This window comes from Artemia franciscana, chromosome 3 (assembly GCF_032884065.1).
Source record: "Artemia franciscana chromosome 3, ASM3288406v1, whole genome shotgun sequence".
Lineage (NCBI taxonomy): Eukaryota > Metazoa > Arthropoda > Branchiopoda > Anostraca > Artemiidae > Artemia > Artemia franciscana.
Window position 1 is genome coordinate 46,798,906 of NC_088865.1, and position 24,422 is coordinate 46,823,327.

Here is a 24,422-nt window from a genome sequence, read left to right on the forward strand (position 1 = left end):
GTTGACATTTCAAAGTTCTCATAAATCTTTAATTAGTTTGACTTGCCAAGACCCCTTAGGTGAAATTTGGCTGATAAATAAGGTGACAGAAATATCCTGAAATCTCATTTTTGGCTCCAAGATCTTGGCCAGTTCCTCAGTTGTGTCTAGGCTTTCGGTGAAAATGGTTGATGAAATTAGACATCAGTATGAAGAAGATATTTTAAATTTAAGTTTTTCGGGTAGACATACACTAGGAACACCAAAGGTCATACCGCCTGATCCTCAGGTTTGATTTAAACTTTTTTTAAAATCAAAATACTGCAATTATCCTTAATATTTTTACGATGTTTAGATAATTTCGAAGTAAATTTGTAGTTTACAACATAATTTAGCTAGGATGAAAGTGAATACCACACTTGATGCCTTTTCTTATGCTCTTCCATAATTCAGTAATCCTTTTCTGCGGGAGGAAATTCCATTTTGAGCCTTTAGCGGGGTCCCAAAAGGTAAAACGCCTATAGCAGCCATAAGTTTAAAAGCATGAAATTAAAGAATATGTCTAGTGAGAAACAAAATTCCCATTTGTAGCTGATTCCGGAATGGTTATTATTAACCTATTAAGATTTCCCCTAATCTTAGTAGGCTGTTAAAATGTTAATTTGAAAACAATTTTTTTAGGGATTCCATGCCTTGCAAGTGACATCACAGTAAAACTGACGCCGTTTTTTTTTTTGTTCAAGTTCTTTTAAACATAATTTTGGCATTTTTTTTCCTTCCAAATAACATTTTACTATTAAAACTAAGGAAAATGGTAATCGGAATTCCTGAACCAGCTGCAAATGACAACTTGTGGTGAAATTTTGGCAGTTGTTTTTTAGAGCATGCTTTAAAATTTTTTGCTACTATGGACTGCCTTTAGCTCTTTAAGAGCTAAAAATGTAATTTCCCCAGAAGCGATTACTGAATTATGAAAGAGCATGAAAAGAAACATAAAGAGACGTATCTACTTTCACCCTAGCTAAATTACATCGAAAACTGCAAATTTACCTATTTTGCTAGCCTAGCTGAAAGATAAACATACCACTTGATGTGCTTCTCACCGTCGATACCAATTATATTAGTTGCTACCCTTACAAATGTGCTGCAATCCCCTCCCCCATTAATGGGCCAAATGAAAGATGACGTAAAATAAGCGAAGTTTTTTATATAGCATTGGGCTGTGTTTAATCCCATTTGGGGAACTGGACCGCATTTGCTAGGGCAGGGTATATATATTTGGAATTGGCGTTAAGAAGGGCATCGAGTGGTATCAAATTAGGAATCGAAGTGTTTACCCCTAATTTTAGACAGAGTAGATACATTGATAAGCATACATGCTTTTGGTTGTCGTGTTTATGTATTTTTTTTATTGCTGAATGATTGTCTTGGCAACAATGGAATTAATGTCTCACCCCCTGAAGGAAACGCTATGATGAACATAATTTGTTACTTATCTGCTAGCCAGTACACACTCGAGAATTTGGACGGGGGTTGAAACAACTGCGATATATATATATATATATATATATATATATATATATATATATATATATATATATATATATATATATATATATATATATATATATATATATATATATATATATATATATATATATATATATATATGTATGTATATATATAATTTAGGATGTAAATTTGCACATTAGGGTGTGTGTGTTAAGTACATCGGGGTTGCATGCAAAATGTAACCTAACCTAACCAAAATACCAACTAAATGGTTTTTTAAAATATAGCTACAATATAGTTTTCCACCGAGTTGGAGCTTTTTGTCACCGCATTCAAACAGCAATAAACCGGTTATTGTCCGACTTTATAGATCCAAATTCTCGAGTGTGTACTGGCTAACAGAGTAGTACCCAGAATTCTTATTTCTATATATTCAGGAAGTTTCTACTTCGGGGTCGCTTTCAGTTCAAATATAGCCTTCCCCCACCTAGTGCTTAAACTACATATTATACAAATGCTTGCTACTTTCGTTGGTTTGCATTCTTATTTGTAGGCTGCTCACTTCTCATCAATAAATGATTCATACTGCCAATTAAAAAGAAAACAAAGTTTTTGTTAATATTCTAAGGCTACTCCCAGGTAATGGGAAAGGGGATCAGTTAAACGTAAAGCGACTGTGAAAAATCTAAGAAACAGAAATATTTTAAATGTAGTGGAGTAGAACTAGAATTAAATGAAAATATATTTGAAGCAAGTAAACGTTCACTGTCTTACTTTATAGTTTTATGGACAAATGAAAAAGCCATATGGTTTAAGACGTTGTTTAGTCGAGTGAAAGCTGTGATATTAGGCCTATACTGCTTAGTTCACAAGAGCCCGTTTGGCCTTTCTGAGATGTCACAGCTAGACCTTTTTACAACTTCGAATGCGCAGATTTTCTTTTCTTAGTTCAGCATTTGTTTCAGTATGCCTGAAAGGCTTATCTCAATGCCCTTATTTGCTCCCTATATATTCATGATTCATTCTTTTTACCATCTAGCTGCACATAGTTTCTTTAGATTCAGCTCTACATCAAGTTTACAGCCCATTAAAATTGAAGAAACTCCCACAACATGCCCTGAAAGTCTTAATTTAATACTCTTAGACGTTCTTAAGATATTTAAGATACGCCCTTTTGACAACCTGGATACACACAGCTTCTTTTGATTTTATTCAACATCCCCCTCAGCACACCCTAGAAGTTTCAGTTTAATAAACTTAGCCGTTCCATAGGTATTGCAAATCTGCCCTTTGACAATCTTGGATGCTACGTTTCGTCTTTTAATATAGCTAAACATCCCCAACAACACGCCCTAAAAGTTCCAGAGTATAGGCCTATCTTTAGCTGTTACCGGTATATTGCATACAGATCCTTTTGACAATCTGGATACACATAGTCAATAGTGTATTTTTCTTCAGTTATACATCCCTCTTAACTTTTCCTGACATTTTCAGTCTAATATCCTTTTCTGTTACTGAGATATTGTATCTATGTATCTATTTGACAACCTGGATGTACTTAAACTCTTTTGATGCAGTTCACAACTGTACAAGTAGTTGTAGCAGTCACAGTCAATGTCAAAATTGCATTAGCAATAGTAGCAGTCGCAGTTGCAGCCGTAGTCTCAAGCTGTTGCAGTCGCAGCTATTCGCAGTTGCAAATATTCGCAGCCACTAGTAGTCGTAGTCTTCATTAGTTCCAGTTTCATGTAGTTGCAGTTGCAAGGAGTTGGTGGTGTAGTCGCAAGTAGTCGCAGCTGCAAGTAGTGGTAGTCGCAGTCACAAGTAGTCACAGTCCCAAGCAGTCACAAATAGTCACAGTTGCAAGTAATTGAACTCAAAATTAGCTGCAGTCGGAATCACAAATAGTCGCAGTTTCAGCAAGTAGTCGCACTCTCAGTCGCAACTGATTCCAGTCAGACCCATAAGTTGTCACAGTCGTAACTGTTGCAACTGAAAGCAGTCGCAGTCGCAAGTAGTTGCAATCACAAATATTCATAGCCGTAAGTTGTTGCAGTGGCAGACAAAAGAAGTCACAAGTAGTCGCGGTCACAGTTGTAGTGGCTAGGCTATAGTAGTTGTAGTTTATTATTTATAGTAAATTAGTAGCAGCAGCAGCAATAGTATATACATAGTGTCTTTTGGTTAGTTCAACATCCTTCTCAGCGTGCCCTTCAGATTTCTACTTAATACCCTCAGTCGTTCCTTAGATAATTGTTATTCCGCCTTTTGACAACCTGCAAGCCCGTGGTGTGTTTTGATTCAGTTTTACTTCCTCCTTAAGATTCGCTGAAATTGTCATACTTTTAACCTCAATCTTAATAATAGTAGTTGTAGTAGTACGCACATGGTGCCTCTTGGTTTGTTCAACATCCCCCTCAACCCATCCTGAAACTTTAAATTTAGTACTTCTAGCCGTTCTGAGATATTGCTGACAACCTTCTTTTTGACAACCTGCATGCACAAAGTGTATTTTGATTTAGTTCATTATCCTATTCGACAGCCATGAAAGTTTCACTTTAATAGCCTTAGCAATAGTAGTAGTTGTAGTACTACTAGCAATAGTAGTAAGCACACAATGTATTTTGTTTAATTTAACATCTTCCCCAACATGTCTGAAATATAAATTTTTTACTTTAAGGTGTTCCTGCTATATTACTATTACGCCCTTTGACAATCTGCATGCACATAATGGGTTTTAACTTGGCCTTAGAAGTAACAGTAGTAGTTGTCTTAGTAGTAGCAATAGGAGTAGTAATGACATGCACATAGAGCCTTCTGATTAGTTCAACATCCCCCTCAACATACGTAAACATACATGTAAATTTCAACTTGATGCTCTAAGCTGTTTCTTAGGCATCGCTGACGCGCTCTTTTGACAACATACACGCATCTAATGTGTTTTGATTTAGTCTAGTATTCCCTGAAAGCTTCACCCTGGTAGTATTAGTAGTAGCAGTAGAAGAAGTGGTAGTAGCAGCAAAAGTAGTAGCAGTATTAGTATGCACACTGTGCTTCTTTGCAGTTGCGGTTTTAGGTCTGGGCAAAAGGGTAGCTCCCCTCCCCCCGATTTTTCTTACATCTGATATTAAATTCGTTTTATTTTATATTTTTACACTCCTATGATATAAATTCCCCCCCCCCCAATTATAAGCCCTGAAATCGCTACTTTGTTTTAGTTAAATCAAGATCCCCCTCAACATACCCTGGAATTTTCAGCTTAATACCCTAAGCCGTCCTATGATATTACCTATACGCCCTTTTGAAAATCTCCATGCACATGGTATTCATTAATTTAGTTTATATCCTCCCCCAACATTCAGTTTAAGCTTTTCCTTAATATCCTTACCCTTTTTAGAGATCCAGGATCAAACATGCCCCCTTTTCCCAATAACAAATCCTTTATTAGGTTGCTACAACAACCTTTCCCATACAAAGTGGTTTGGTGAAAAGCTAAAGTGAAAAATACAGAAATAATACATATTTGCTCATTACTTTTGCTGGCTATGATGAACTGTGCATGTTTAATTGCTATTATGCCGATTTGATGTTGTATGGACCAGTGTTACCAGATGCTTTTTAGAACACAGCGTAAGCCATAAAAGCGGAAATGTCCAGAAAGCATAATTTTTCAAGCAAAAATTCGCCGATGTTACATTTTCAAAAATGCTCGCTTTGAAATATCCACTCATTTGAAAAAATCAACATACAACCACCTTAGAAAAGTGCCCCATATGTTGCAAACACACCCCATCTAACACCAAAGATATGAATCTATGTAAAGACGATATTTAGAAACCTCATCATACTGACTTCCGAAAGCAATAGGAGGAAGTGCATTTTTTGGAAAGTTAATGTTTGGTATTTTCTTATATTTACGTCACATAAAACTGGATCTAAACACTGCCAATATTTTTTCCCGATCCAATGCCAGACCTAGACATCCTGATCTAATTCACGTGGTTGAACCTAAGCATATTTCACTCAAGCGATATTTTTGGACCAGAGTTTTCTGCCATATAAAGTTGGCATTAAGAGATAATTATTGAAAGTAGAACAACCCTATTAGAAAGTCTTATATTTTGCTATAAAAAAAAGGCAACAGCGAATGATACCATTAGTGCAAACTTATATGTAACACAGACTTATATATATATATATATATATATATATATATATATATATATATATATATATATATATATATATATCTTTCACACAGACTATACAACGGACTATACAACACAGACTATATATATATACTTTTCATTGAGAACTCTGTATTTGCGGTAACTTAAAGTACCAAGAATAGTGAATATGAATTCTGATTGTTTGAATTAATTAAACGGTAACTTACATCGCTACTTATATATTTTTATAAAGATTGGGAACAATCGGGAAGTCAATTTGTAATGAAAAACACTTCCATAATGCAGTTGTATAGATTTTGGTTGTAGCGGGTGCCAAATGTCAAAAAAAGAAACATGGGTGAAAATTCCGCGAAAAATAAGCTAAAACATGACATCAAATGCTTAAGAAGGTGCGGACTTCCTCCGAATATGTATCAACATATTCTTAATTTTTGAATTTTACGGATGAAAAACGTTGTGGAATTTTTTGTCTGTAAAAGCTCAAACATTAAGAATATGTTGACTCCCTGATTGTTTGAATTAATTATACGAAAACTTGCACAGTTTTCTTAAGCATTTGGTGCCATGTTTATCTAATTTTTTGCGGAATTTTCACCCATGTTTCTTTTATTAACTTGTTGCTTAGCTCATTAACTTAACTTATTAGTTTTGCTTATTTGTTTTTAAGATTTGAAGTCACAACAGTGACATAAATGTGGCACTGTCCTAAATACTTCGTAATTTTGACATAAATCAAAAGAAAAATCTTAAAAGATCATGGTTTTTGGTATTAATAGTTCAGTTGGGTCTAAGCAGGCAAAAATGTTTTATCTTGACGTCCTTGAGTCTCAGTCACTCTTTGATTGCATTTGAATGAAAAACCTGTTTAATCTAGATTGTAACCGCATCATACGGTCGGTATGAAACAACTATTTTTAGTTGGTTCTTGGAAAAATTTTTTTCTACTCAGTCTGATGATTGAGTGCATATTTTGTGGACATTGACGTCAGTTTCAAGTCTTGGCACATTGCGGTTTATTTCTTGAAAAAAAAGTTATCAATTTATAATCTTGACTGGTCACCCCAGAGGCGTGTCGGATGAAAACGTTATTGAAGGTTATACACTTTTTTTCTTTTTGTTTTACAATTGTACTTCCTGGATATTTCAGATTTTTTTTTATGTTTAAATGGTCAATTAACTCTTATAAGGTTATTTGTTTGTACTTTAGACTTTTAAGATGAAAAGTTCATTTATCCGTTAAATCTTAGTTCTTGTTGCATCGTCATGTACAAATCGGTATTTCTTCTTTTGCTCAACCTGGATCTTTTTGTGCTAATTGTTCTTTTGGGATGGCACCAACTAGAGGGGGGGATATTTTCATTTTCGCTGAAAATTAAAAATAACAACCCCCCCCCCCTCTTGACTAAAAACCTAAATTTTCTTGATTTGGCGCCCCTGTGCTTCGTCCCTCCCTTAAGGCTTTAAGGTTTATTAAAGAAATTGTTTCAAAGGTAGGACATATCCAGTGAGTAATATAGTTGTGCCTGACCTTGACTATCCTTAGGAACATATTTCACCCCCCCCCCCTGAAAAGATTGAATGTATCCTCTAAATAGGCTTTTATGATTAACTTAACCATAGACTATTCTTCCTTAAATGATTTTTTTTTCAAACAAGAAGGTCTTCTTGTTTACCAGAAGGTGGTGAGGGTACTTGTCCGTCCTGGCGGCGGTGGTGAGGGTACTTGTCCGTCCTGGCGGCGTCCATGCTTCTGCCGTGAAAAAAATATTGTTAATCAGTTATTTTTTTTTATTATTACTTAGAATAATTGATTTTTGATTGTATTCTTTACGTTTTTGTGCGGATCTTTTCTTCTCATTTAAAGCAACGAAATGATGTTTAAGATAACAGGAGACATACGAAAGAGGGTAGGGGGCAGCATTGAAACTCTATTACTTTCAAAATCCTCGAAATGTTTGCGGTTATTCGTGTAATTTCTATATTGCTATTGTGTATCTTATTTACTTATTTATTTATGACACCGCCTCGAAATAATTTCTCGTATTCGGTTCTGACGCTTATCTTACATAGCAAAGGTACGGGGGGGGGGTCCACCATGTATTGGTCCGATTCTAATTCTGGAAAACGTGATAAATAACAGCCTTAAATATTGATTTTCTTTTTCAATTTTTTGCCCCGCCCCTTCTCTTAAGAAAAAGACAAACCATTATTATGAAAGGGTGACATCTTCTCTCTGTCCAAAACCCTGTGCGTTTTAAGGGATAAATTTCCTTCGGGGTTGTTTGAATAGATTTTGGGAAGAATTTCCCAAAATTCATTTTGAGGGGTTTTGAGGGAAGGACGAGGGCGAAACTTGGCTGCGCCAACTCCAATGCGTTCTGTAACAGTACAAGTATTACAGAAGAGCGGAAAACAAGAAGTGAGTTTTTGTGTTTTTAACTGTCACCAATGTACATTTGTGAGCAAGATGTAATTTTTTGAGGTGTTCAGGGTCTGTGAAGAGCCATTTGAAAAAAAGAAGATCTATTTATAATTATTTCTGTTAGCGAGACAAGAGAATATAGCGAATTCTGGTTAAAATTGTAAATATTTAATGAAATCCAAATAAGGGTGGAGAAAATGAACTGAACCTATCGACGGATCTATATTATTTTCAGGTATTAAGCTGCAAATCTTGCTCATAGCTTACACGTTTTCGTAGCTACAGAAAAAAAACTATATCGAGAATCCCCTCCTTTCAGGACGATTTAGGAAAACATATGAAAAGGTGTAAGATTTTATGCATTTTGGCCCCCTAAAACTTTTGTAAGGTTCCAAGTGTCATGTATTTTTGTATTGTTTCCTGTGTGCGTTAATCTAGAAAGAAGAAACAGAACAAATTGTACTGGCTAAACTTTATAAACTGTTTGTTCCGGTATCCATGTCAAACCGTGTCATGACTTTGTATCTTAATTTTTAGTTGGAAGAAAGATGTTCGAATTTAATCCTTTCTGATGATCAAATAGAAAGAGTTTCTGCAACTTTACTAAAAGAAATTGAAAATGGACTGCGCCAGAAGACAAACGGTGAAGCTGACATAAAATGCTATCCCACCTACGTTAGAAATTTGCCAAATGGCGAGGGTGAGTTAAAATAGAATTTTGGTGTGAACGCTTGAACTGTTTTATTTACTGTTTACTGACTATCTTGTTGCTACGAGGGGTCACCGACTTCAAGAAATCACCTTCACCATATGGTGCGTGCTAAGCTTGGCAAACTCTCATACGTCATACGTAGGATGGAACTGCTTGGTATATGTGGTGCTCTGAGATGTACTTCAGGTGGCGTAAAGTGGACGAGCCCCTCCATTTTGTGGCTTATTCTTAGTTTTCTTACCATTAATAAATTAGCAGATTTAAACAGAATATAAGTACCAATTCAGAAGTATAAATGAAAAAAAAAATGAAAGAACAACTATCAATCGCTAATAAAGTGATAAGACCCTACTAATTAAATAAAAAAATAGGCTCAAATTTTAATAGACAAGTCGGGCTCTGGCGACTTCCTTTGAAGAAGAAAAAAGGGGAAAATTTGTCCTTGACACAAAACACTGGGAGTAAATACAGAATTACCAAAACTTCTTGTTTTCGACCATGCCCTTCAAGGTAGGTTCATAAGTAATGCGCCCACCCTATAAGTTTAAGGAATCCTTGAAATCCGCAATACTTGTTCAACTGAGAACAATTCTTTGAAAAATATTAAGTATAATGCATTCTTAACCCTCCCCAAAGTATTTTACCCCGAAGAGGGGAATCGTTGTCTAGGTTCACCATAATACATTATTTTGACAATTAGGTTCAGGTTTTTCATAGCTCTGTTGTCCTCAGGCGGCGTGGTGGTGCAATGAATTGTTAGTAGTAGTGGTAATAGTACATGTGCCCACCGTTTTGAATGCCTAAAGAGGTGACTTCATTCAAACTACTAATTAACTGTTACAAAACTCTAATTTTTGCTTATTCGGTTGTTCAAAAAGTATTTCTTATGAAATGTATTTCTCATAAATTGCGTACCAGTGATTCATACCTTGTCAGCGAATAAATCAAAAAGCTTAAAATGAGGGGATATTTCTCGTAAAGCAAGAGACTTTTACATCATAGCTTATGTATTTGTGCTCCTTTGGTTTTTGTGAAAGCGTTTCTTCTTTTTAAGCCTTGTCCAGCATAGATTACATTCAAGACATAATGTATTTCTTTAATGAAATCATCCATGTTTTGGTAGAGTACAGAGAGATGTACTAATAGATAGTAGAGTATAGATTAGTGGTAGAGAATAGAGTGAGCGGAGATGGGTGTAGAGTAGAGAAGGATGAGTGGATAACGCGGGGAAGGAGACGGTCCACAAATAGGGATTTCAATCCTTTCTTGTAATGATGACGTTTTTTTTAGAAAGCAAACTCTAGATATTACATTTTTCTTGTATTGTATTTAAATTCACTTGAAATGTGCCTGCTCTAGGTTCACACAGAACAAAATCACTGCAAATGGCATTATTCTTGAATTGCACGAGTAACCAATTTGAATTGACGTTATGTTTGCAATGGATTGTCTCTGCCTTTGATTCTGCTTTTGCTTATTAAAAAAAAAAAAACTCCCACTTCTATAACCAACAACTCGCTGCAGTACCAAGCCTTGGGCCAGCATGGCTATTCACGCTTCTCATTCACCCTAATTCATTCAAAGCTTTACTCTTAACCTCTCCTATGGAGTTCCAATTACCTCTAATTACTTTCTTATGACTTCTTACCCCCCCCCCTCTATTCAGGGACGACCTGCTTTCCATTTGTCCTGGGATGTATGACCAAAAAGTAAAATCTTTTTGAATGGGCTATCATTCATCCATAAACCATGGCGTAGCCATCTTAACCTTTTTTTCATTAGGGCCCTTAAAAAAATGTACGCGATAATTTACATTACTTTTTTATTGCACAAAAAAAAAATGCCCTGTTTCTATAAAAGGTTGAACTTCTCAAACGCAGTAAATTACTTGACCAAAAAACCTAAATTGCTTAAGCTGGCTACTAAATTGCGGCTTTAAGTAAATTTTGCTCTCGTTTAACTGTCTGTATTATTCAGAGTAGAAATTTTCACGATACGTGAAGTTTGCTTTACAAAAATAACTTCCATAATCATTATGAATCAGGATTATTTCACTCTTACGATTTTCATAATTTAACAAATCCACCTATTTGCCGAATGATAAAGACATAAACCTGAATCCATCATCTGTGGTTGAATTTTTTGGGTTAGAATTAGGTCGTTTTAAAGATAGAGGAGGGGATCAATTTAGTAACCACAAAGGAAAGTCAAATACCTTGCTACGCCGCTGCACGTATTCCTTTCTATAAATATTCCGTTTATAACCTTTTGTGGAGAAATGAAATTCATATATTTCTCTTTTTTTCAGAAAGGGGAAAATTCTTGGCCCTCGATCTAGGCGGGACCAATTTTAGAGTACTTTTGATCCATTTAGGTGAAGCCACACCTGAAAAGGAATTTGCGTCAAGAATTTTTGCTGTGCCACATCAAATAATGACGGGACCAGGCGAAGCCGTAAGTTTTACTTAAGTTATCAGGTTCTAGATTTGGAAAGCAAAACTTAAAAGAAATTTAAGTTAAATAAATATGAGCGAGTTAAATGGTTGTAAAATTGGTGATACTAAGGGAATTGAGTTTCATTAATTAAAAATCCAAATTCAGCACTTTTCTGCAATGAAAACTATAGTCCGTCTTCCTGAAAACGTTCCTTGTGAAGCCTGTTTTAATGCATCTCATTGATCCCTATTTGGTATAGACCTACAATTAATATCAAGTATATAGCGAACTCAAACGGGTTTTGTAAGCAGAAGTAAAGAAGTATGATCAAGCTAGAAAAAAGAAAATTTTTACAGTAAGTTTATCACCCCTCCGAAATAGTCTGTGAAACTTTTATTAATTTCAATCCTCATCAATGTTTTTATGTAGACACTAGCTATTGGTGTGGCGCTTCGCGCCCCCCAGGCCCCCCTCCCCCCCGCGCGCAAGTCGTTACGCGCCATATTAGTTACGCGCCATTGTAGTTGTGTCTCTGTGTCCCACCTGTGAATATATATATATATATATATATATATATATATATATATATATATATATATATATATATATATATATATATATATATATATATATATGAATAAGTTGTCTGTGTGTGTGTGTGTCGACTGGCGTCATGTTTGTGTGTCGACTGACGTCATGTTTGTCGACTGACGAAATTACAAACCGGGACATCTGGACACAAATGACGACCGGGACACCGGGACATAGGGAATATAAATGACGACCGGGACACTCAAAGAGAAAGCGACCGGGACACAAGGAATGTTCGATTAGCAAGCACCATCAACAAAGCACCGGGACACAAATGACGACCGGGACACAGGGAATATAAATGACGACCAGGACACTCAAAGAGAAATTACAGACCGGGACACCGGAACACAAATGACGACCGGGACAAAAATGACGACCGGGACATCGGGACACAGGGAATATAAATGACGACCGCGACACTAAAAGAGCAATTACAGACTGAGACACCGGGACACAAATGACGACCGGGACATATAAATGACGACGGGGACACGGAATGTTCGAATAGAAATCACCATCAACAAAGCTCAAGGCAAATCATTAGAATAATGAGGTATAGATCAGAATACAGATTGTTTTTCCCATGGACAATTATATGTTGCATGTTCAAGAGTCGGTAAACCTGACAATCTATTTATATGCACAGACAATGGGGCAGCCAAGAATGTTGTATATTCGCAAGTTTTACGTAGTTATATATATATATATATATATATATATATATATATATATATATATATATATATATATATATATATATATATATATATATTCACAGGTGGGACACAGGGACACAACTACAATGGCGCGTAACTAATATGGTGCGTAACGACTTACGCGCGCGGGGGGGGGGGGGGGCTAGGGGAAGGGGGCGAAGTATATATAAATGACGACGGGGACACAGGGAATGTTCGATTAGCTATCACCATCAACAAAGCTCAAGGGCAATCATTAGAATAATGAGGTATAGATCTGAATACAGATTGTTTTTCCCATGGACAATTATATGTTGCATGTTCAAGAGTCTGTAAACCTGACAATCTATTTATATCCACAGACAATGGGACAGCCAAGAATGTTGTATATTCGCAAGTTTTACGTAGTTCAATATATATATATATATATATATATATATATATATATATATATATATATATATATATATATATATATATATATATATATATATATATATATATATATATATATATATATATATATATATATATATATATATATATATATATATATATATATCACAGGTGGAACACAGGGACACAACTACAATGGCGCGTAACTAATATGGCGCGTAACGACTTATGCGCGCGGGGGGTCTTGGGGGGGATGGTGAAGCGCCCCCACCAACTGGGTGTTGGGGTGGCGCTTCGCGCCACCCCAACGCCAACGCCACCAACAGCTAGTATATATATGTTTTTAACTACGCAAAACTTGCGAATATACAACATTCTTCGCTGTCCCATTGTATGTGCATATAAATAGATTGTCAGGCTTACCGACTCTTGAACATGCAACATATAATTTTCCATGGGAAAAACAATCTGTATTCAGATCTATACCGCATTTTTCTAATGATTGCCCTTGAGCTTTGTTGATGGTGATTGCTAATCGAATATTCCCTGTGTCCCCGTCGTCATTTATATATCCCCCCTGTGCCCCCTTGCTTCCCCGTTGTAGTTATTGTCCCTGTGTCCCGGTCGTCATTTATATTCCCTGTGTCTCGGTCTGTTATTTCTCTTTGAGTGTCCCGGTTGTCATTTATATTCCCTGTGTCCCGGTCGTCATTTTCTCTTTGAGACGCAAGCCTGTTTTCACGTTGTTCTTGTAATTCCTCGGCACGCTTTCTTTTCTTACTTTCTCTATTAGCCGCAAGCCTTTTGGCATTAACTCTTTGAGCAGCTTCCTCGTCTGTTTCTTTTGCCATTGTAGAAGTTATACTAAAATTTCTCTTTGAATTAACTCTTTGAGCAACTTCCTCGGCTGTTTCTTCTGCCATTGTAGGATTTATACTGAAATTTGTCTTTGAATCGCCCCCTTATATACTTATAATGACGTCATATACAAAGCCTTATATACTTATAATGACGTCATATGCGGACAAACACACAAACATACAACTTATTTATATATATAAAGATTTAGCCTACATTTTTCGCGTGAAGCGACATCAAATGCATTTTTGGAACATCTTTGCTTTTTTACTATGGAGTGGCTTCATTTTTTAGTTTTTTCATCGGGCTATTTTACTATTTTTTACTTTTCATTTTTGGTATATTTTACTGTTTTTTGCTTTTTATTTTGGGTTTTTTTCATTGGGTTCTTTTATTGTTTTTTTACTTTTCACTTTCGGGTTATTTTACATTTTTTTTTACTTCTTATTTTCAGGTTATTTTTCACTGAGCTATTGTACTATTTTTGCTTTTCATTTTCGTGTTACTCTACCATTTTTTACTTTTCGTTTTGGAATATTTTCATAGATTTTTTTTTTACTATTTTTTACTTTTCACTGTCGGGTTATTTTTATCGGGCTATTTTACGCTTCATTTTTAAGTTACTTTCATTTTATATTTCACTTTGATAAGGAGTGATTATCAGATAATTTAGTTCGGACTCGTGTTTTATTGCAGCACAAAGCAAATAAGAGATTTTGAATAAATAAAACGGTAAAATGCTTGACAAACACGGGAAACACTTTAATAACAAGAGGGAAACCATTAATTAGAGAGCTTAATAAAGATAATGTAAACTATTAATTAGGATTACTCTGAAATCATACACACCCACAATTATTGCTACCTTAATAGAAGGGTATAGGACTCCCTATTTGAATTTAGTGTAATCCCAATGTAATGACAAGATGTTTGGGTATTTTTAAGACTTAGATGACCCCCCCCCCCTTCTTTGCCTCAACTACCGTTTTTTTTTTTTACTCTGGTCTCATACCTCTTCTTGAAGTAATTATCCAAGAGAAGAATTGCTGTAGATAAGTTTTAAGACCCTGCTGGCTGTACATATTTTACAAAAAAAAAAGCAACAGAAGACAACCACGGATAGAATACTACATATTAATAAAATCAATATATACATATGTTATTATATGTATATACTATAAACACATGTTATATGTATATGTTAATATATATTAATAGTATAAATTCTACAAATGAACAAAATAAAACTTATAAACTAAACTGATGTTTAGTTATTCATATTTGTTTTATAATAAAATCAAACCAATGGAAAAGGGAGCCAATAACACAGGATATGCTAGAAGCTTAAAACAAGATTTGCCATATAAAAGTGAAAAAGGCACTCTCTCACAAGAAAATTAAATATAAAAAAACTGATTTTTTTAGCTGAAAGTAAGGAGCGACATTAAAACTTAAAACGAATAGAAATTACTCCGTATATGAAATGAGTTGTCCCCTCCGCAATCCCTCGCTCTTTACGCTAAAGCTTTTAATTGTTTTAAAAAGTAGAATTGTGGCAAAGAGTCAAACTTTAGCGTAAAGAGCGAGGGATTGCGGAGGGGACAACTCATTTCATATACGGAGTAATTTCTGTTCGTTTTAAGTTTTAATGTCGCTCCTTACTTTCAGCTAAAAAAATTAGTTTTTTTTTTATTTAATTTCTGAACGTTTTTGAATTAATGCATGTTTGGTTTTGGATCTCCGCACATAAATTATTAAAATGAAATTTGTATATTAATTCTTTTTTTGGCTAAATGGCTTTCTCTTAGTTTTGATCAGACGATTTTGAGAAATAAGGGGTGGAGAAGGAGGCCTAGTTGCCCTCCAATTTTTCAGTTACTTAAAAAAGCAACTAGAACTTTTAATTTTTAACGAACGTTTTTATTAGTAAAAAATATACGTAACTTAAGAATTAACTTACGTAACAAACTTTCATAACCTTATATTTTTATTATGTATACGAGGGGGTTTGTACCCTCGTTAATACCTCGCTCTTTACACTAAATCGTTAGTTCTGTCCCAATTCTTTAAGAATGACCCCTGAATCAGAAAGGCCGTAGAATAAATAGTTGAAAAAACTAAAAATACTTTAGCATAAAGAGCAAGGTATTTATCTCCTCCTAAATACCTCGCTATTTATGCTAAATATTTTTAGAACCCCTCATATGCGTAATAATCTCCGTTCGTTTTAAGTTTCAATGCTACTTCTTCCTTTCATTTGAAAAAACGTTTTCATGTTTATTTTTCATTGTTTTCTTATAGTAATGCTAGAGAATCCTGCGCCCTTGTCATTGAATTTTTCTTCCCCCATGACAGATTCCTCCAAGGAAAGATCCTCCAACATAGCCCCCTCTCCTCAGCCCCACCCCCAAACAAAATAAAATCCCCCTGAAAACGTCTATACACTTCCCAATAACCATTACTATATGTAAACACTGGTCAAAGTTTGTAACTTGCAGCCCCTCCCCCAGGGATTGTGGGTTAGTAAGTCATCCCCAAAGAAATAGTTATTATGGTTTTCGACTATGCTGAACAAAATGGCTATCTCAAAATTTTGATCCGTTGACTTTGGGAAAAAAATGAGAGTGGGAGGGGGCCTATATGCCCTCCAATTTTTTTGGTCACTTAAAAAGGGCACTAGAACTTCTCATTTCCGTTAGAATGAGCCCTCTTGCGACATTCTAGGACCACTTGGTCGATACGATGACCACTGGGGAAAAAAAAACAAAAAAAGACAAACAAATAAACACGCACCCGTGATTTGTCTTCTGGCAAAAAATACAAAATTCTACATTTTTGTAGATAGGAGCTTGAAACTTCTACAGTAGGGTTCTCTGATTAGCTGAATCTGATGGTGTCATTTTCGTTAAGATCCTACGACTTTTAGGGGGTGTTTCCCCCTATTTTCCTAAATAAGGCAAATTTTCTCAGGCTCGTAACTTTTGATGGGTAAGACTAAACTTGATGAAACTTATATATTTAAAATCAGCATTAAAATGCAATTCTTTTGATATAGCTTTTGATATCAAAATTCAATTTTTTAGAGTTTTGGTTACTGTTGAGCCGGGTCGCTCCTTACTACAGTTCGTTTCCACGAACTGTTTGATCAAAAAGAGGACTGGATGTAAAAACCAAAAGAGTATGTATGTATGCATTATAACCTTTAATGGTGACGAATTTCGCAGAAAGTATCCATTCACAAATTTGTATTTATTTATTCTAATTATGTTAAGGAATTAATTTAAAGTAAGAAAACTATTCAGTTGAAACTCGTTTATAATATAATATTTCTCTCTTTTTCGAATGAGGCGTTTAAATTGATATTGTTCAGTTAATTTGTATTTAGTTAATCCAGGTCAGTTTTGTTAACTCCTTTTATTTATTTTTTTTTTTTTATGTCAACGAACTTGACTTTCAAGATTGTAATCATGGGTAAAATTGTTGATTAAATGACCAATATATCACTTTTTGGTATTCTTGTCAATTGTCTTGATGCTTATTTTTGCCTTTTGAATTTGCAGTAAGTCAATAGACTGATCTATCTTGAAATATAATATTGAATGATCAAATTTTTTCGCAGTATTTTGACCAAAGCGGAGTGCTAAACCCCCAAAGTGAAAAACAGCTAAACATCCCAATAACAACTAAACAGCTAAACCCCCCAAAAACAGCTAAACAGATAAATCCCCAAAAAACAGCTAAACCCCCTAAAACAGTTACCCCCCAAAAACAGCTAAACCCTCCAGAACATCTAAACCCCCTAAAACATTTAACTCCCCAAAATACAGCTAAACCCCCCAAAGAACAGCTAAATAGCTAAACCCCCCAAAACAGTTAAACCCCTCCAAAAACAGCTAAACAGCTAAACCCCCCAAAAAATAGCTAAACAGCTAAATCCCCCCAAAAAAGCTAAACAGTTAAACCCCCCAAAACTGTTAACCCCCCCTCCAAAAAATAAAACAAAAAAACAAAATAATACTGGTTCTTGAACATTTTTTGCTAAAACAAATTGCAAAGATTTTTTTGTACTCAAATTCATAAGCAAAAAACTGAATCTTTATTATTTCTATGTTTCTTTTCTCTATTGTCTCGTTTAAGAGCTTTATCTATTTTACAAACAGAAATTTTGTTATTTATACATCATCAAAGTTCATTATCAATCGCAGTTTTTTTTTTTTAGTTTTTTGTTGTCCAAAACGGCTAAATTCCTAAACAATGAAAGAATTCTGGTTCTTGAATATTCTCTTTTTGTAAGACGAGATTAAGTCCTAGTTCAAATGTACTGAAATCATATTGTGCATTCTCCACTGCGTCAGCAAGCAAAAGAACGCTGACAAATCTTTAGCTGATTTGTGGGCATTTTTTTTTTCATTATCCGGTGTTATTATTTTTTTTACAGCTTTCTGATCTATGTTGTCTCTTGCAAACGGCTAAACCCTAAGTAATTCTGCCTCTTCAATATTTTCTTTTTATAAGACGATTAAGGCCTTGCTCAAACATACTGAAACATATTTTGCATTCTCAAATACGTCAGAAAAAAAAAAATCAGTTTTACGAACAAATAATTTATTATTTATTCATTATCCGATGGTAAAAGTTGCTTCTGTATTTCGCAGCTTTGTAATTAGTTATAGCGGAGTGTCTGGCGAAACAAGTAAACACAGAACGCTGAAACAATACTCGAAATGACTAGATAGTTCTGGGTCTTGAATATCTTTTTCTAGGACAAGATTAAGTCCTTGTTCAAGTACACTTAAACACATTTTGCATATGGCCCTGGTTATTTGTTTTGGAACGGGGTCAATAGTGTGTAATACTACGTGGTCGATGTGATCAATAAGCCAGAGTCGACCCAGCTCTAAATGAGCATCTGGAGGAATTTCAAACTCAAACCATTATATTGTCAAATGCCTTGTGTGATTATGCTGATCAGTGGCAGCTCTTGTCACAATAAAAAGTAAGGCACTAAACATATAAAAACACAGCCATAGCCATCGTCATATGTAAGTAACTTGAAATATCGCAGACAGAGTCAAACCAAGGCATTTAAATATTCAACTATCTAAAAGAAAATAATCTGGAGGGAAAACATAAGAAGCATGGGATGATTTGCCCCCCCCCACCACACATTGCACTTCCAGCAGAAGGCAGTGAATCAGGAGATCGGCACCTGCACAAAGCCAACCATAAGTCAGCATGCGAAAAAGTTTTAGTTTTATACATGCGATTAAATAAAAAAACAAGTTTTTTAAATGAAAGTAAGGAGCAACATTAAAACTGAAGAAGAACAGAAATTATTCCGTATATGAAAGGGGTTGTCCCCTCCTTGCCCTCCCCGCTCTTTCCGCTAAAGTTTTTTATTGTTTAAAAGAAAAGAGTTGTGAGAAAGAGTCAAACTTTAGCGTAAAGAGTGAGACTCTTTTTTTGGCTAATGGTCTTCTCAAAATTTTGTCTGACGATTTTGAGAAAAAAGGGACGAGGGAGAGGGCCTTGTTGCCCTTCATCTTTTTGGGGTACTTAAAAAGAGCACTAGAACTTTTAATTTTATTTACGAGCCTTTTTTATTAGTAATAAATATGCTTAACTAACGAATTAACTTACGTGATGAACTTCTACATTCGTATATTTTTATTAGTCGAATGAGGCCATTCGCCCCCTCATTAATGTCTTGCTCTTTACGCCGAAGTTCAAGTTTGCTCCAATTCTTTAAGAATGACCCCTGAATCACAAATTGTTTAATTAGAATACATAGATCAATAGCTGAAATTTATATATTTGAAATCAGCATAAAAGTCTAATTCTTTTGATGTATCTATTGGTCCATTACTCGATGGTAAAATGCTTTGCCTTTTGCAGCTTTTTGATCACATCGCAGAATGCCTTGCACTATTTGTAAAGGAGTACAAGGTTGACAAAGAAGTGATTCCCCTGGGTTTCACCTTCAGCTTTCCGTGTCGGCAAGAAGGCCTGACAAAAGCCAGACTTGTCCAGTGGACTAAAGGATTCACCTGCGCTAATGTGGAGGGCGAAGACGTCGTAGAATTACTGCAGAGAGCGATTCATAAAAGAGGAGTAAGACTTTTTTACTTTTTACTTTCGTCCAATTTACTTTCTTTTTTCTGTCTCCTTTATTTATCTTTCTTTTTACCTGTTTATACTTTGTTTATACATTTAAAATCGCTTGCATTAACCTCTTTTGACATTCTTCCTGTTATGGTCAAGAGATACAACAACCATTCGCTTGACATATTTGGCGTAAGACATAAAACATTCCAACGGCAAATAAAATCACAAAGCCGTCACAAAAAAAAAACGAAAAAAAGGCACCGGAAAAGCGAAGAAAAAAGATGATAAACAGGATGTGCCGTCCTCTTAGATTTAGGAATAGTTTGCCCCCTCCTTCTCTCCACATTTTCCGTGGATTTATGACCCTGATAATATTCAAAGAAATACAGTGTCATTGCTTCTGGTTTTCCAATTTTTCCGGCTTATAGAGCTAAGTACAAAGGTTCGTTTTATCAAGATTAAAAAAAAAAGAATTCCCCAGAAAAATTGAGTGATGTACTTAACTAAAATTAAGCCCAAGTTAGGATCATTATTTTTCCTGATCTAAATTTTTTTGAAATGTTAGCTCATGAAATCGGGGATACATTTGTCGTTGAACAAAAGCACGTTCAAAAAGGTTTTCTAAGAGATTTAGTAATTCCTTGCTGGGATGAACTCATAGCTTAATGCCGCCTTTGAAACTACTGCTTGGAAAAATATCACTCAAAACGAATTTTTACACCTCCCCACAGCATGGACAAATTTTAAAAGAAATAAACAAACCCGATGAATCATCGGTGATGACAACCTTTTTTTCACCTCCCCATTGGCTTCACCCAATTCGTTACACGCAGGGAGCGAAGGCCGTGTCAAAGGGGGGGGGGGGGGTTAAACCCCCCTCGAAGTTTTTACCGACTCGTTAAGACGTAACAAAAGTGAATAACAAAATTGACGCATTTTTAGGTTTTTTGTACTCCCCCCCCCAACTTTTTGACACCGACTGGACCGTCGCACATATTATTGCTGCACAATGTAGGAAAACGAACATTTGATAATAGAAAAATAAAAAATAAACCAAGAAACAAGGGTAATTTTCAGCCAGTTGAATTAAAGGCAAAAAGACTAAGCAGATATTTCGGGAACGACTTCTGCCAAGCCACCCTCGGTGCTTACCACAGAATAAAATCAATAACCTTAAGTTATATGCAACAAGACTCAATAACAAAATAATAACTAAACAAAATAATAGCTGTTTAAAATTAGATAGGGCAAAAATTCTGTCTCTAGGGATTAACGCAGTTTATCTAATAGCCTGATTTTGTTAATACAGTCAATTGAACTTGTTTGAAAATGAGAAGGGATAGTAGTTAGTTTTCTGGCTTGTTGTAATTAACTTCAAAAGTTTTTTTTCTGCGTTGAGCACTGAGGACAGCTTGTTTTTTGTTTCTGATAATTTTTATGGTATTTATTTCTGACTGTATAATTGTAAATAATATAAATATTCAGCCAAAAAACGGAATGATTTAATTTTAACGTCTTCGTAAAGACAAAGAAGTAAAGACTTAGAGTAAAAAGAAAAATCTCTTCGTTTTAGGACGCAAAGCCCCCTTTGCATTTCACATATTTCTGTCTCTTTAAGAATGTTACGACTGATGTCAGCATTATCCCCCTTCTCCTTTGAAGACATCCATGTAAGAGTCATCTTTTATGCCCCACGTTTTAAACAATCGCATTGGGACTAAAATCTCCCCAGTACCCATTCCCCGTGCTATTTCTAGAGATACACATTTCATACAAATAAAAGAATAGTAGGGGAAATTTGCACCCCCCCCCCCTTATTATGAACTTAAGGACTTCTCATGAAAAACTGAGAAAACTGAATGAGGCCCAAAATACATAACATACCCGTTTATTAAAATAAAACGTTTTCGCATGCTGACCAATGGTCTGCGTTGTGCAGGTACCGATCTCCTGGTTCAGTGCCTTCGGCCGGCAGTGTAGTGCGTATTTGGGGGCAAATCATTTGAGGCTTCCCGTATTTTCCTCCCAGGATTTCTCCTGGTACCCATTTAGAGCTGGGTCGACTGCGGCTGTGCTCATAAAGTCACACACCATTTGCCCCCGTTCCAAACCAATTAACCAGCAACACCAGGACTCAAACCCCTGAAATCAGAATTTCAAGAACCAACCTATGTTTATTCAAAACTTACCTACACTCATGATAGTAGGAATATCTGCTATTTTCAGTTCATTTATTTCAACTTTAAACCATTTTCTATAATAGTAAGACTAGGAATGCTCAAACGCTTCCAATTCTTCACACATCATCGTTTGCTTGAAACTCAAGCTCTTTCAAAATTACTGGTGACCAACACCAGTTTCTCTATTATGATTTTTACTATGCACCTTTCTGAAAATGAAGGTGGGTTAGGAGGTACCGTAGAACAGCTACCCTCTCATTTCACCCCCTTTTTCCTCCCTAGGATGTCACGATTGAAGTGATGGCTGTTCTGAACGACACAACAGGGACTTTAATGGCCTGCGCTTACAAACAGCCCGCCTGCCGGATAGGACTTATAGTTGGTAAGTTCGACTTGTTTACTTGCGTAGATACTTACATCTTAAAGTATTTTGTCTTCAATAATTCAAAGGTGCTGTGTAATATTTTTTCCCTAGCCAGGATTTTAATCCTGCCGGCCTTAAACCTTAAATCGATTAGTTTAGTCCAAATCGATTAGTCTAGTCCGTTTCTTTGTACACTCTTCGGTTCTCGAAATAATTGTTGTTGTTTTTTTACTTTTACAGTCTTAATTTTCGGTTTAAAAAAATATTTACAGATGAAACCAAAATTTACAAAACAGGACTAATAGCCCGAGGACGAGAAAAGGGAAGAAAAGAAAAAAGAAACACTCCTTCTACAAAACAACTAAGGTTAGGTCAGAAGTAAAACATGATGGAGGATTTTTTTTTTTTAATTACATGAAATGGTGGCAAAAATACTAATTCAAGCTGTGGCCTTTTTCCAAGATGTCTTGTTACAGTGGCCAAAACTTTACATTATTGTTGAAAGTTTTTAGATTTACTTACCATAGTGTTGTTCCAGGCGTAGATGTCAGTCTTACATACATGGGTCCGTATCAACCTTCGTGGATTTTGTCTTGAATTACCTTGGCCGCGGTAATTTCAAAGGCATTATGCGATATTTTTTGGAGTGGGATGCACAACCTACCCTTTTAAACTACGTACTCTCTAATTATTGGTTCTATCCGTGTTCCCATGTCTTATTGGTTGTCCCAGTGCCTTGAAGCTCCTGTTGGTTTTCCTTTGTAATTTTTGGGGTTGGGGAAGGAGGGCTTGGGGAAATAATCACAGGCTATTGCTTATCGCTACAAAAAAATTGTAACATGGAAGACTAGAGAGACTCCCTTTCAGCCGAGCCGCAAACAACGGGGGGGGGGCAAATTTGAAAACAATAGTCCGTATTTGGTAAGCATGCAGGAAATGACTGATCAAGTAATGGCTTCATTAGGAGTAGGGGCTGGATTTGTGAGAAAGGAAATCAGAAGACCTGTAAAATTGGGCTTATAGCGGGTAGGATGGGGTGAGTTATTTATGCTCTTAGTTACTTGTATTGTGAGCTAACAAGTCCTTGTTTTTCATCTTCGTCGATAAGATCTTCAAATACTTCTGGATCCAGAGCTTTTAAAGCTATGAAGTTATTATTATGATTTTATTAATACTAATATATATTAAAAAAAATCCACATTTTATGGTGATTGTAATTATGTAAAGATCATTAAATTTAGATCATTGGTACTTGTCTGTTATACCGACCACACTCAAGAAGTAAATTTAGATTATTTATAATGAAATATAACAAAATATGATGAAAATATAATACTTTAGTCCCAAAATTATGGAAAATACAACAGAGAATCATGAAAAGCAGGCTGTTCCGAACGCAATATATTAAATATACTGTATTAAATTAAACCTAACCTAACCAATTCTATACATTAGATATTCAATTAAAATATACCTGTATAGTATTTTATCTCACTGTGACTAAGGTAATTATCTCCAAATGCAGATAGGAAAATCGGTTTTACTGAGGTCAAGAAATTAAGTGTTGTCGTGATAACAGACTAGTACCAAACGATCTAGTATTGGACATGTTGGGCTCCTAAATTTGGAAGGTAAGTCTAATGAGTTAACATGCCTAAATGTTCAACTGCAGTTCTGTACATGTCGAAATTGCATTATTTTGAAGCATAAGAATTTGATGCATTGTCTTTAGCCGTCTTGTTTTGTTTTTTTTTTTGGGGGGGGGAGGGGAGGGCAGTGTTTTTGGATTGGGATTCCATTTTTTTCTTTTTATTTTTGTGAGGTTTTTGTTCTCTGGTCCGGTAAGCCAGGCTCCTTTCGACTTTTTTTTCTTTAGAAGTTTTTTTTAATGCTGTGTTTAACCCCTTACGGGCTATAAACTCTAGGTATGCTATTGATGTATGTTTTTTTTTTTTTTCAATGGTCATTTGAGCTCGGGA

At 35.4% G+C, this 24,422-nt stretch overlaps 1 protein-coding gene across 1 annotated transcript; it reads left to right on the plus strand.

The window, feature by feature from the left end:
- LOC136025335 (hexokinase type 2-like) lies at positions 1–22,461 on the plus strand (the record flags this gene model as incomplete). The annotated part of the gene is given in 5 exon segments (XM_065701258.1): positions 1–268; positions 8,641–8,803; positions 11,124–11,269; positions 19,690–19,905; positions 22,362–22,461. Coding segments are annotated over 5 exon segments (730 nt in total), but the record flags the coding sequence as incomplete, so codon positions are not given.
- Positions 22,462–24,422: the final 1,961 nt, after the last annotated feature.